This window comes from Salmo salar, chromosome ssa04 (genome assembly GCF_905237065.1).
Source record: "Salmo salar chromosome ssa04, Ssal_v3.1, whole genome shotgun sequence".
NCBI lineage: Eukaryota > Metazoa > Chordata > Actinopteri > Salmoniformes > Salmonidae > Salmo > Salmo salar.
The window spans coordinates 7,624,241-7,635,518 of record NC_059445.1 but is presented as its reverse complement, the minus strand read 5'-3'; the positions used below and the strand labels follow the sequence as shown (position 1 = coordinate 7,635,518).

The 11,278-nt window shown below is 40.8% G+C and overlaps 2 protein-coding genes across 2 annotated transcripts; both read right to left on the bottom strand.

Moving 5' to 3' along the window:
• Window positions 1-679: 679 nt before the first annotated feature.
• LOC106602167 (erythroblast NAD(P)(+)--arginine ADP-ribosyltransferase-like) lies at window positions 680-2,450 on the bottom strand. Its single transcript, XM_045717639.1, has one exon. The coding sequence runs from the start codon at window positions 2,083-2,085 to the stop codon at window positions 1,378-1,380; it is 708 nt and encodes a 235-aa protein (XP_045573595.1). The 5' UTR covers window positions 2,086-2,450; the 3' UTR covers window positions 680-1,377.
• A 4,294-nt stretch (window positions 2,451-6,744) lies between these two features.
• Window positions 6,745-8,491, bottom strand: LOC106602219 (ecto-ADP-ribosyltransferase 5). Its single transcript, XM_014194731.2, has 3 exons — window positions 8,280-8,491; window positions 7,910-7,998; window positions 6,745-7,710 (listed from the first exon to the last, which is right to left on the bottom strand). Exons 2-3 carry the CDS (start codon window positions 7,985-7,987, stop codon window positions 6,976-6,978), a joined length of 813 nt encoding a protein of 270 aa, XP_014050206.2. The 5' UTR covers window positions 7,988-7,998; window positions 8,280-8,491; the 3' UTR covers window positions 6,745-6,975.
• Window positions 8,492-11,278: the final 2,787 nt, after the last annotated feature.

Here is an 11,278-nt window from a genome sequence, read left to right as displayed (position 1 = left end):
GAATTGAGTGTTTTTATTGCTGGGCTGGAACAATAGCCTGCATCTGTAGCTCTCCAGGACTAGAGGTGGTTACCACTGATGTAGAGAAGAGAGAGAGGTAGCTGAAAATAGTCGGTCTGTTTTATGCATGAAATGCTGCTCCCCTCTGGTAGTTGTGGAGAATGCACAATGTAATCACTTGTTGCCGGTGGACTTTGAATCCCATAGAACTGCTTTAATTGTGCTCAGTGATGCTTTATTGATGCTACAGGGCAAGTGCTCAAAATATATGATAAATCATAATTAAATATAAATTACACCACATTAGTGAATACATGTTTCTATATAGACACAGTAAATGCTACAATACATTGTTACAGTAAATTCTACAGTTGTCATATGCGTCGTAAGGATTGGACCAAGGCGCAGTGGGTAAAGTGCTCATCTTCTTAATTTATTAGAAATAACACTTAAACAAAAGAAACAAATGACGAAACAGTCCCATAAGGTGCACATACTATACAGGAAATAACCACCCACAAAACACAAGTGAAACAAACACAACTAAATATGGCCTCCAATTAGAGACAACGACAACCAACTGCCTCTAATTGGAGGTCATTGCCAAAAACCAACATAGAGCTAGAAAACTAGAATAAACATAGAACAAAACCAAAAACACACAGAAACAACACCCCCCACGCCCTGACCATACTACAATGCCAAATTAACCCTTTTACTGGTCAGGACGTGACAACAGTACATATAGTCACAGTAAATACTACAGTAATTACAGTTACAGTAAAGTATACAGTAAATAGAGTTACAATAAATGCTACAGTACAAATTGTTACAGTAAATGCTACAGTACATGTAGTTACAGTAAATGCTACAGCAAATATAGTTACAGTTAATGCTACAGTAAATATAGTTACAGTAAATGCTATGTATGACCAGACCGGGGTTCAAATACAGTTTTAAATCTTTCAAATACTTGGAGCGTTTTATTTAACCTGCCTGGAGTGCCAGATGGGCAGCGTTTGCACTTTGTAGACTGTTCTATTGGTTCCATTGCAATAGGCAAGCTGAATTAAATGCAGCTAAAGTATTTGAAAATGTTTCAAATAGTATTTGAACCCATGTGTGTATATAACCTATGATGAAGTTGCTGGTAGCAGGATTTCTATATTAGATTTCTCCCTGTGTGGGCATTACATTATGGAGCTAAGGACCTGGCAGAAGAAGAACAATGTGAATATACAGTATATAACATAGGTCTACAATGATGGGAGAATCCACAGGGAACAACCAAGCAAAAGCAACCCAGCCTGTTTCGTTTCACTCTCTGAATGAGAGAGAGGTTCATTGACTAACAGACAGTTCGACTGCTGTATTTTCCTAAACAGCTTTACAATTCAGATTGTACTGGAACCCTACACTCTCCAGTTTGAAGAGAGATTTACAGTTAAGAACATTCTGGCCTTTTTCCTGTTTGGTAATTTTGAACATCTCAAAAGGTGGTATCAACACCTCCTTCTCCTGTTCTCCCAACACTGGGTAGGACTTGAGATAAGCTCCTGCACATGTCTTTATCTCAAAGCAGGACTTCTCTCCAAATGATTGACTAATTCCCTTGTCAAGAGAGCTCGAGGCAAAGAAGCCAAATCTGATTAGTTGGTTAACTTTACCGCCAAACTCCATGTTGGTTCTCCGGTATGTGGTGTGACAGCCCTGTTGGTTTTCTTTCAGGAGGCGGAGAGCATCAGTCAGCAGGAAATGCAGGGAGTGGAACTGGAAGGAGGTTGTGTACTCTGTTCTATTGGTCCGGACTGCTTGGTTGAACACTGGGTATATCTTAGTTTGACCTCCTGAGTAAGCACAGATAGCCTTGATATGATCATGTGTAAGTTTGTCTTTAGAATTGTACTTGGACTTGTCCTTTTGGAATCGTTGCTTCACATTTTTTGCACATCCTTCTGCCTTCATCCAGGCTTGTTTGAAGATCCCTACATTTCTAATTTCATGTTTCAGATATTCCTTCTGCACCTTGTTGTGCATTTGTTCAGTGCAGCCATTATACATGTCGTCAACACAGTTAAGGACCATGTCTAAGGGTTTGAGGGAATTGAGACCGGGCCGACGGAGATGAACCTTCAGAGAATAAGGAGGGGAAAAACAGCCCAAAAAACAAGAGGAATGGTTTATGAAAACGTTTAACTGTAGTGATCTTGTTCACAGATGAATTATAGCACCACCATATGCTGGTAATACCCTTTCATAACAAGGTTCTCATCTCAAAATCCTATAGTTCTACAGAACAAACAGAAGTTGATGCTGGATAGTGAGCAATGCTGAAAAGGCCTATGTGCTAAAACACTTCCAGAAGTAATCTTCTAGTTCTATGTTACAGATTGAGATCCTCTTACCATCTTGGAGTCCACACCCAGAGTCCAAGCATGGAAGACACACAGCACAGCAAAGGTCAGGATGATTTCTCTCCTCATGACTTCAACACCTGTAGTAAAACAATATGTACAGGAGACAAATACCAATCAGCATAACAGTACCCAACATGATACAACATAGCTTTGATATTATTCACTTTTAATAAATAGAAAAATAGGATTAATTGCAATAGCACCATATAGGAGCTGATAGTAAACAAACATACTGGCAATCATTATATTCATTATACAAATAGCTTATAATGATCTGGTAGTTGAACTTACCAGACTGGAGCACGACAGAGGTTGTTTTGTATTGTTCAGCTTCAGGACTTGTGTTTTGCAGACTCTCTGATAAGATCTACTTATACCAGATATTGTGTTTATAGTGGTGTCAAAGCAACAGTTAGTGTCAAAGCAACCTGTGGATAGACAGTAGATGTTATGACAGTTAACCTGTGCATAGACAGTAGAAGTTATGACAGTTACTCTGTGGATAGAAAGTAGATGTAATAACAGTTAACCTGTGGATAGACAGTAGATGTTATGACAGTTTGCCTGTGGATAGACAGTACATTTTATGACAGTTAACCTGTGGATAGACAGTACATTTTATGACAGTTAACCTGTGGATAGACAGTACATTTTATGACAGTTAACCTGTGGATAGACAGTAGATGGTATGACAGTTAACCTGTGGATAGACAGTAGATGGTATGACAGTTAACCTGTGGATAGACAATATGATGCTCATTTGTTGCTGCGTGCAACTCAACTGCAATATAGTTGGCCTGGAACGAGACATCTCTCTCCTCATTGTGGTTGATAGATTGAGCACTACTTAGCTCTGACCTCACAGATACAGGAAACTACTAACCCTGCTGCTGCTCTCCCTCCCATCTCACTCTGACAGAATCAGTTTCCTCTTTTCTCTGGTTTTCCAGTCTACTTGTTAATGTTTGGCCTCAAGTCTATTTCAAAGCCATGACTAAGTGTTACTTCTCTGTAAAACTATATCTATAACTATGACTCATTTTAAAGTCAACAATAGGTTTTTCTATATGTCCTACCTGCATGTAAGTGGAATGACAGTGTTGATCAGATGAGCCACTTCAGCTTCCTATTTGAGGTGTAAGTTGCTAGGGTGTGCTGCTGCTGCTTACCATTTTAAACCAATCAGAGAACAACTTGAGAACTAGTGGAGTTGCTTTTAGTGAGATACATTTACATTTAAGTCATTTAGCAGACGCTCTTATCCAGAGATGTAATATTATCTTCTGTAGATTCACACCAGATTTACACATGGTGGGTAAAGTGGACAGGAGATGTAATATTATCTTCTGTAGATTTACACCAGATTTACACGTGGTGGGCAAGAGGACATGAGCTGTAATATATATCTTCTGTAGGTTTATACCAGATTTACACATAGTGGATAAAGGGGACAGGAGCTGTAATATATATCTTCTGTAGGTTTATACCAGATTTACACATAGTGGGTAAAGAGGACAGAAGATATAATATTGCTCAATGCTTTTCTTTGCTGGTTTTAAGTTCTAGTGCACATGACAACAAATCAGAACTTACGACCAGAGACGTCATGAAAATAGGGGGAACAGGGGCACGTGTCACCTCACATTTGTCCTGTAAAAAAATACATACAGTACATTTGGAAAGTATTCAGACCCCTTGACTTTTTCCACATTATGTTACGTTACAGCCTTATTCTAAAATGGATATAAAAAAAACAATTCCTTGTCAATCTACACACAATAACCCATAAGGACAAACCAAAAATGGGTTTTTGAAGTTTTTGCAAATATATAAAAAAATAACAACTGAAATATAACATTGACATAAGTATTCAGACCTTTTACTCAGTACTTTGTTGAAGCACCTTTGGCAGTGATTACAGCCTCGAGTCTTTTTGGTTATGATGCTACAAGCTTGGCACACCTGTATTTGGGGAGTTTCTCCCATTCTTCTCTGCAGATCCTCTCAAGCTCTGTCAGGTTGGATGGGGAGCGTCACTCCACAGTTATTTTCAGGACTCTCCAGAGATGTTGATCGGGTTCAAGTCCAGGCTCTGGCTGGCCCACTCAAGGACATTCAGAGACAGGTCCCGAAGCCACTCCTGCATTGTCTTGGCTGTGTGCTTAGTGTCGTTGTCCTGTTGGAAGGTGAACCTTTGCCCCAGTCTGAGGCCCTAAGCACTCAGGAACAGGTTTTCATCAATGATCTCTCTGTACTTTGCTCCGTTCATCTTTCCCTCAATACTGACTAGTCTCCCAGTCCCTGCTGCTGAAAAATATCCCCACAGCATGATGCTGCCACCACTATGCTTCACCGTAGGGATGGTGCCAGGTTTCCTCCAGACGTGACGGTTGGCATTCATGCCAGAGTTCAATCTTGATTTCATCATACCAGAGAATCTTGTTTCGCATGGTCTGAGAGTCCTTTAGGTGCCTTTTGGCAAACTCCAAGCGGGCTATCATGTGCCTTTTACTGAGGAGTGACTTCCATCTGGCCTGACTGGTGGAGTGTTGAAGAGATGGTTGTGCTTCTGGAAGGTTCTCCCATCTCCACAGAGGAACTCTAGAGCTCTGTCAGAGTGACCATCGGGTTCTTGGTCACCTCCCTGACCAAGGCCCTTCTCCCTGAATGCTCAGTTTGGCCAGGCAACTTGCTCTAGGAAGAGACTTGGTGGTTCCAATCTTCTATGATGGAGGCCACTGTGTTCTTGGGGACATTCAATGGTCCAGACATTTTTTGGTACCCTTCCCCAGATTTGTGCCTCGACACAATCCTGTCTCGGAGCTCTACAGACAATCCCTTCGACCTCGTGGCTTGGTTTTTGCTCTGACATGCACTGTCAACTGAGGGGCCTTATATAGACAGGTGTGTGCCTTTCCAAATCATGTCCAATCAATTGGATTTACCACAGGTGGACTCCAATTAAGTTGTAGAAACATCTCAAGGATGATCAATGGAAACAGGATGCACCTGAGCTCCATTTCGAGTCTCATAGAAGGGGTCTGAATACTTATGTAAATAAGGTATTTCAGTTTTTTAGTTGTAATAAATTTGCAAACATTTCTAAAAACCTGTTTTTGCTTTGTCATTATGAGTCATTGTGTGTAGATTGATGAGGATTTTTTTAAATCCATTTTAGAATAAGGCTGTATCGTAACAAAATGAGGAAAAAGTCAAGGGTCTGAATACTTTGCGAAGGCACTGTATGTATTTGTTTTTTCTCTCTGTAAAACAACCTATGACAATTTAAGAATTTGGCTTTAGCTAGCCCAGATAGGTAGGGCTCCTAAGTGGCGCAGCGGTCTAAGGCACTGCATATTAGTGTTAGATGCGTCACTACAGACACCCTGGTTCGAATCCAAGCTGTATCACAACCGGGTGGCGCACAATTGGCCCAGTGTTGTCTGGGATTGGCCGGTGTAGGCTGTCATCGTAAATAAGAATTTGTTCTTAACTGACTTGCCTAGTTAAATTAAAAACCTCATACTGTAACTAGCTACCAAGAAACCATTTCAGGCTATCAAGTTATTAGTATTTTTACATAGAATTAAGAGCAATGATTATGGCTATAGATTATTCCTGCAATCTCACAATGCATGGATAGGTGTTCAACGTATCAGTTAACCACATCTTATAATATAGGAAACTGATTCCCGATTACGCAGTTGATGACTTTACCAGCAGCCATTAGATAATGGCTGCAGCCTGTTTTCAATATAATTGTCCTGGAATGAGACCATTCTCTCCTTGTTGTTGTTGATAGATTGAGTGGTACTAAGCTCTGACTTCACAGACACAGGAAACTACTAACCCTGCTACTGTTCTCCCTCCCATCTCACTCTGACCTCACAGATACAGGAAACTACTAACCCTGCTACTGCTCTCCCTCCCATCTCACTGACCTCACAGATACAGGAAACTACTAACCCTGCTACTGCTCTCCCTCCCATCTCACTCTGACCTCACAGATACAGGAAACTACTAACCCTGCTACTGTTCTCCCTCCCTCCCTCCAATTAATTTCAAAGCCATGACTAAGTGTCATTACATTGTACAACTACTGTATGTTGAATAATGGGTGAAGAATGACCACGTTATCAACAATCTCACTCAGATGGGATGATTGAAGCTTCAGGTTATCTTTGGCTATATCTTTATTTAAATCTGAGTATCTTTGTAGCCCATTCTAATTATTACCTGAGAACAAACACATTTTCTTCAAGTGAGATGAAATTCATCTCTTTATAATGGATGTGTAGGTAGTGGATAAATAGGACATGAGATGTAATATTGTTGAATGCTTTTCATTATAGGTTTTTAGCAAAAGCTGCAGTTCACATGACAACAAATGCAAATTCACTGGCAGAAGAAATGTTAACAATCTAAGCAAACAATGTGGGAAACATTTATAACAGGACAGATCTGACAATCTGAAAGTGGATGGGGATGCCAGGGGTTGAAATAAAATCTGCATTTCATATTTGACTGAAAGCAGAACAGCTGTGTTGCTGTTTTAATTTTACTCTCCTTGGAGTGGTCCAACAATCTGGCATTTCAGGTTACTTTTTCCTTTCTTAGTACTCTCCAGTTTGTAGACAACGTCACACCAGAGGTCGTTCTTGTCTTTTTTTTGCATCACCTTGGTGATTTTGAACACCTCGTAGGGGGGAATCAGCACCTCCCTCTCATGAGCCATCTGAGAGTACCCCCACAGTTGGGCACCAAAGTAGGTAGTGATCTCAAAACAGGTGCGAGTTCCAAAGCGTTCACCGGCGATTTTCTTGTCTAAAGAGCTTGATATGAACTGTCCGAATCGCATTTCAGTATTTCGGACACCGTGGAAAGACAGGTTGGTTCCTCGGAAGGTTTGGAAACGCTTATTGTTTGTGTTCAGGATTCGTAAGGCATTGGTCAGAAGGAAGTGCAGGGAGTGGTACTTGAATGTTGTGCTGTAGTTCTTCTTTTGGGTACGAGTGGCCTCGTTGAATGACTTGTACATTTGGGAGTATTCAGTCACATACACCTGGATTGCCAGGGAATAGTTTTTAGACAGTGCTTTGTTCGGTGTGTAACGGGCCTCAGCATCGGTCCAAGCCTGGTTGAAATCTTTGTTATTTAGTCTCTCTGTTTGCAGGTAATAGTCACGCACCTTCCTGAACATCTTCTTCTCACAGCCCTTGTAGGAGTCATCAACAGAGTCTGGAGCCATGTTTAAAGGGATGTTGGATTTTAGACCATGCAGAGGGAGACTGACCTATAGTGAATGGAGAGAGAAAAATAGACAAACAGGTAAAAAATAAATACAATTATGATGAGAGACAAAACGTAAGGCTGGCCATCAGTCATAATGTCTTCACAAACTTTGTCCATACTAAACTTTTGCTTGTTATTTTGATCATTTAATCACTCTCTCTCTCATATTCAAATGCACTCAAAATAGGGTTGTATCTTACCATCTTTGTGTCCACACCCGGAGTCCAAGCATAGAAGACACACAGCACAGTAAAGGTTATGATGTTGTCTCTCTCCATGACTTCAACACCTGTAGTAAAACAACATGGATAGGAGACCATACCAATCAGCATAACAATAACCAACATGATAAAACATAGCTTTGATATGATCAACTATTTAAAAATTGATAGGAGTTACTGCAATGCCACCATTTAATGAAGCCGTATCGTACAGAGATTACAATGAGGTTTACAGTATTTTTGGCACTTTGTACAACGATTTAGCACTACGAAAATGTCACCCTGTATCTTATATCCACTGTTGTTGTAACATCTTATCAGAATATAAAGATAGTTTAGCTGGACTTACCAGACTGGAGCACGGTAGAGGTAGTATTGTATTGTTCAGCTTCAGGACGTGTTTTTGCACACTACTTGCTACTTATACCTGGTCAGAGATCTGACTTTACAAGCAGACATGACCACAAACCCTGTTCCCACACTGAAGCACCAAGATAATATCTGCACAAAGTCATGCAGATCTTCATGTCTGCACATGTACACATGCATGAGAATGTACACAGCTCTTCCTTGGTTCACCACAGGGCCATTTTCAACTAAAAGTGATGCTGCTGATAAAGAGTTAACGTTCCCCCTTTCTGTCTTTCTGACGCTCCCCTAGACCCCAAATCAACCACTGCACCGTGTGGTCAGTTGTCATGTTCAGTCTCTCAGGTTGTGTGACTGGTAATGACATCACTGGATGAGTTCCAGACATTTCTCAGTAACACGTAGGAGTTGGCAAGACAGCACAATTCTTATTTTCGGGTATTTTCCCCCTCAGAACCCAGACTAAAGTTTGAGACCCTCTTGATGGTGTGACACAGTCATCATCTGGCTGAGTTTAGTGTAAACCACAACCACAACACAAACAACCTGACAAAGATAAATTCAGTTACCCAGATGTAACTATATAGGTGTCATCATTACTGTATAAGATATTCATGATCATTTCCATCTCTTAGAGATATTGTGTTTTATAGTGGTGTCAAAACAGGTGTCAAAGTAACCTGTGGATAGAGAGTAGATGTTATGACAGTTAACCTGTGGATAGACAGTAGATGTTATGACAGTTAACCTGTGGATAGACAGTAGATGTTATGACAATTAACCTGTGGATAGACAGTAGATGTTATGACAGTTAACCTGTGGATAGACAGATGTTATGACAGTTCACTGCCACCCAATGACCTCTGTTGCCTCTGCCAGTCAACAAGATGGCTGCTGAAAGCTTCCTTCATAACCAAGTCCCGCCCCCTCTCTCTCCTCCAACACCACTCATGATGTTGGCCACGTTCCAGGCTGACTACATTGAAGTCGCCTGCCAGATCTCACAACTCCTGGATTACTGTTTAACATATCAGTTAACCACATCATATGGTATAGCGATCTGATGCTCATTTGTCGTAGCGTCAAACTCAACAGCAATATAGTTGTCCTGGAACGAGACCGTTCTCTCCTTGGGGCCTTCCCTGTAGCTCAGTTGGTAGAGCATGGTGTTTGCAACGCCAGGGTTGTGGGTTCAATTCCCACGGGGGGCCAGCACAGAAAAAAATGTATGAAATTGTATGAAATGTATGCGTTCACTACTGTAAGTCGCTCTGGATAAGAGCGTCTGCTAAATGACTAAAATGTAAATGTTGTTGTGGTTGATAGATTGAGCATTACTGAGCTCTGACATCAGACACAGGAAACTACTAACCCTGACAGTGTTGATCAGATTAGCCACAGAGCTTTTAGCTTCCTATTTGAGGTGTTTGTTGCTAAGGGGTGCTACTGCTGCTGCTTACAATTTTAAACCAATCAGAGAACAACCTGAGAACTAGTGGAGTTGCTTTTTAATGAGATGTAAAATATATCTTCTGTAGATTTACAACAGATTTACACATGGTGGGTAAAGTGGACAGGAGATGTAATATTATCTTCTGTAGATTTACACCAGATTTACACATGGTGGGTAAAGAGGACAGGAGATATAATATTACTCAATGCTTTCTTTGTTTTTTTACACACATTCTAGTGCACATGACAACAAAACAGAACGTGTCATGGGGCACGTGCACCCTCACATTTGTCCTGTAAAACAAATATAAATATACAGTACCTGTCAAAAGTTTGGGTACACCTACTCATTCAAAGAGTTTTCTTTATTTTTACTAATTTCTACATTGTAGAATAATGGTGAAGACATCAACACTACGAAATAACATGTAATCATGTACATGTAGTAACCAAAAAAGTGTTAAATCAAAATATATTTTATATTTGAGATTCTTCAAAGCAGCCAACCTTTGCCTTGATGACAGCTTACACTCTCTTGTGCGTATGTATGGTCAAAAGACTATACATTACCCGCGCCTAGCTAGGACTCCCTCCCACCCGAAGGCCCAACTTCCTGCCTTTATCCCATCACTAACACACTTACCACAGTACAATGTACACACACACACACATAAATGGAGCTCTGAATGTTCTGTCTTTTATACAAATATGTCTAAACCAGCTTTAACTAGACTCTACTAAACATACATTCTACCAAACTAGTATCTCCCTACACTACTTCAAATGAACTATGATTTGCATATGTAAGTAGCCTTGTCTGAGCCAGAACAGCAAGAGGCCATCTTCTGTAACATGAAGAAGCTTGATGTACAAGTACGCCCCCTGGACAGGATGCTAGTACTTAAGGCCTTGTCCCCTGTTAGAGCCAAATAGCCAATTTGTATTTGTATGCAATAACCAGAGCATTATTAGTTGTATTATTAGTGTGAAGCCATTACTGGAGATGAATACCCCCCTTGCGGCCGGCGCAGTGGCTACAGGAGGAGGAAAGGTTATTTGAGGGAGGAAGTCGGGCCTTGGTTAGACGGGGGAGTGGTATAGTTTTTTGACCGCACTTGCTCGCACTTATTTCTTGAATTTACTGCACACAATATCAAATCAAATTTATTTAGATAGCCCTTCGTACATCAGCTGATATCTCAAAGTGCTGTACAGAAACCCAGCCTAAAACCCCAAACAGCAAGCAATGCATGTGAAAGAAGCACAGTGGCTAGGAAAAACTCCCTAGGAAAAACTCCCTAGAAAGGCCAAAAACCTAGGAAGAAACCTAGAGAGGAACCAGGCTATGAGGGGTGGCCAGTCCTCTTCTGGCTGTGCCGGGTGGATATTATAACAGAACATGGTCAAGATGTTAAAATGTTCATAAATGACCAGCATGGTCAAATAATAATAATCATAGTAGTTGTCGAGGGTGCAACAAGCACGTCCGGTGAACAGGTCAGGGTTCCATAGCCGCAGGCAGAACAG

Excerpts from the sequence above, each read along its gene's own strand:
- LOC106602167 (XM_045717639.1), bottom strand. The coding sequence starts at position 2,085 with ATGGTCCTTAACTGTGTTGACGACATGTATAATGGCTGCACTGAACAA.
- LOC106602219 (XM_014194731.2), bottom strand. The coding sequence starts at position 7,987 with ATGGAGAGAGACAACATCATAACCTTTACTGTGCTGTGTGTCTTCTAT. Across the intron at positions 7,711-7,909 it reads CGGGTGTGGACACAAAGATG|GTCAGTCTCCCTCTGCATGG; the intron begins GTAAGATACAAC and ends CATTCACTATAG.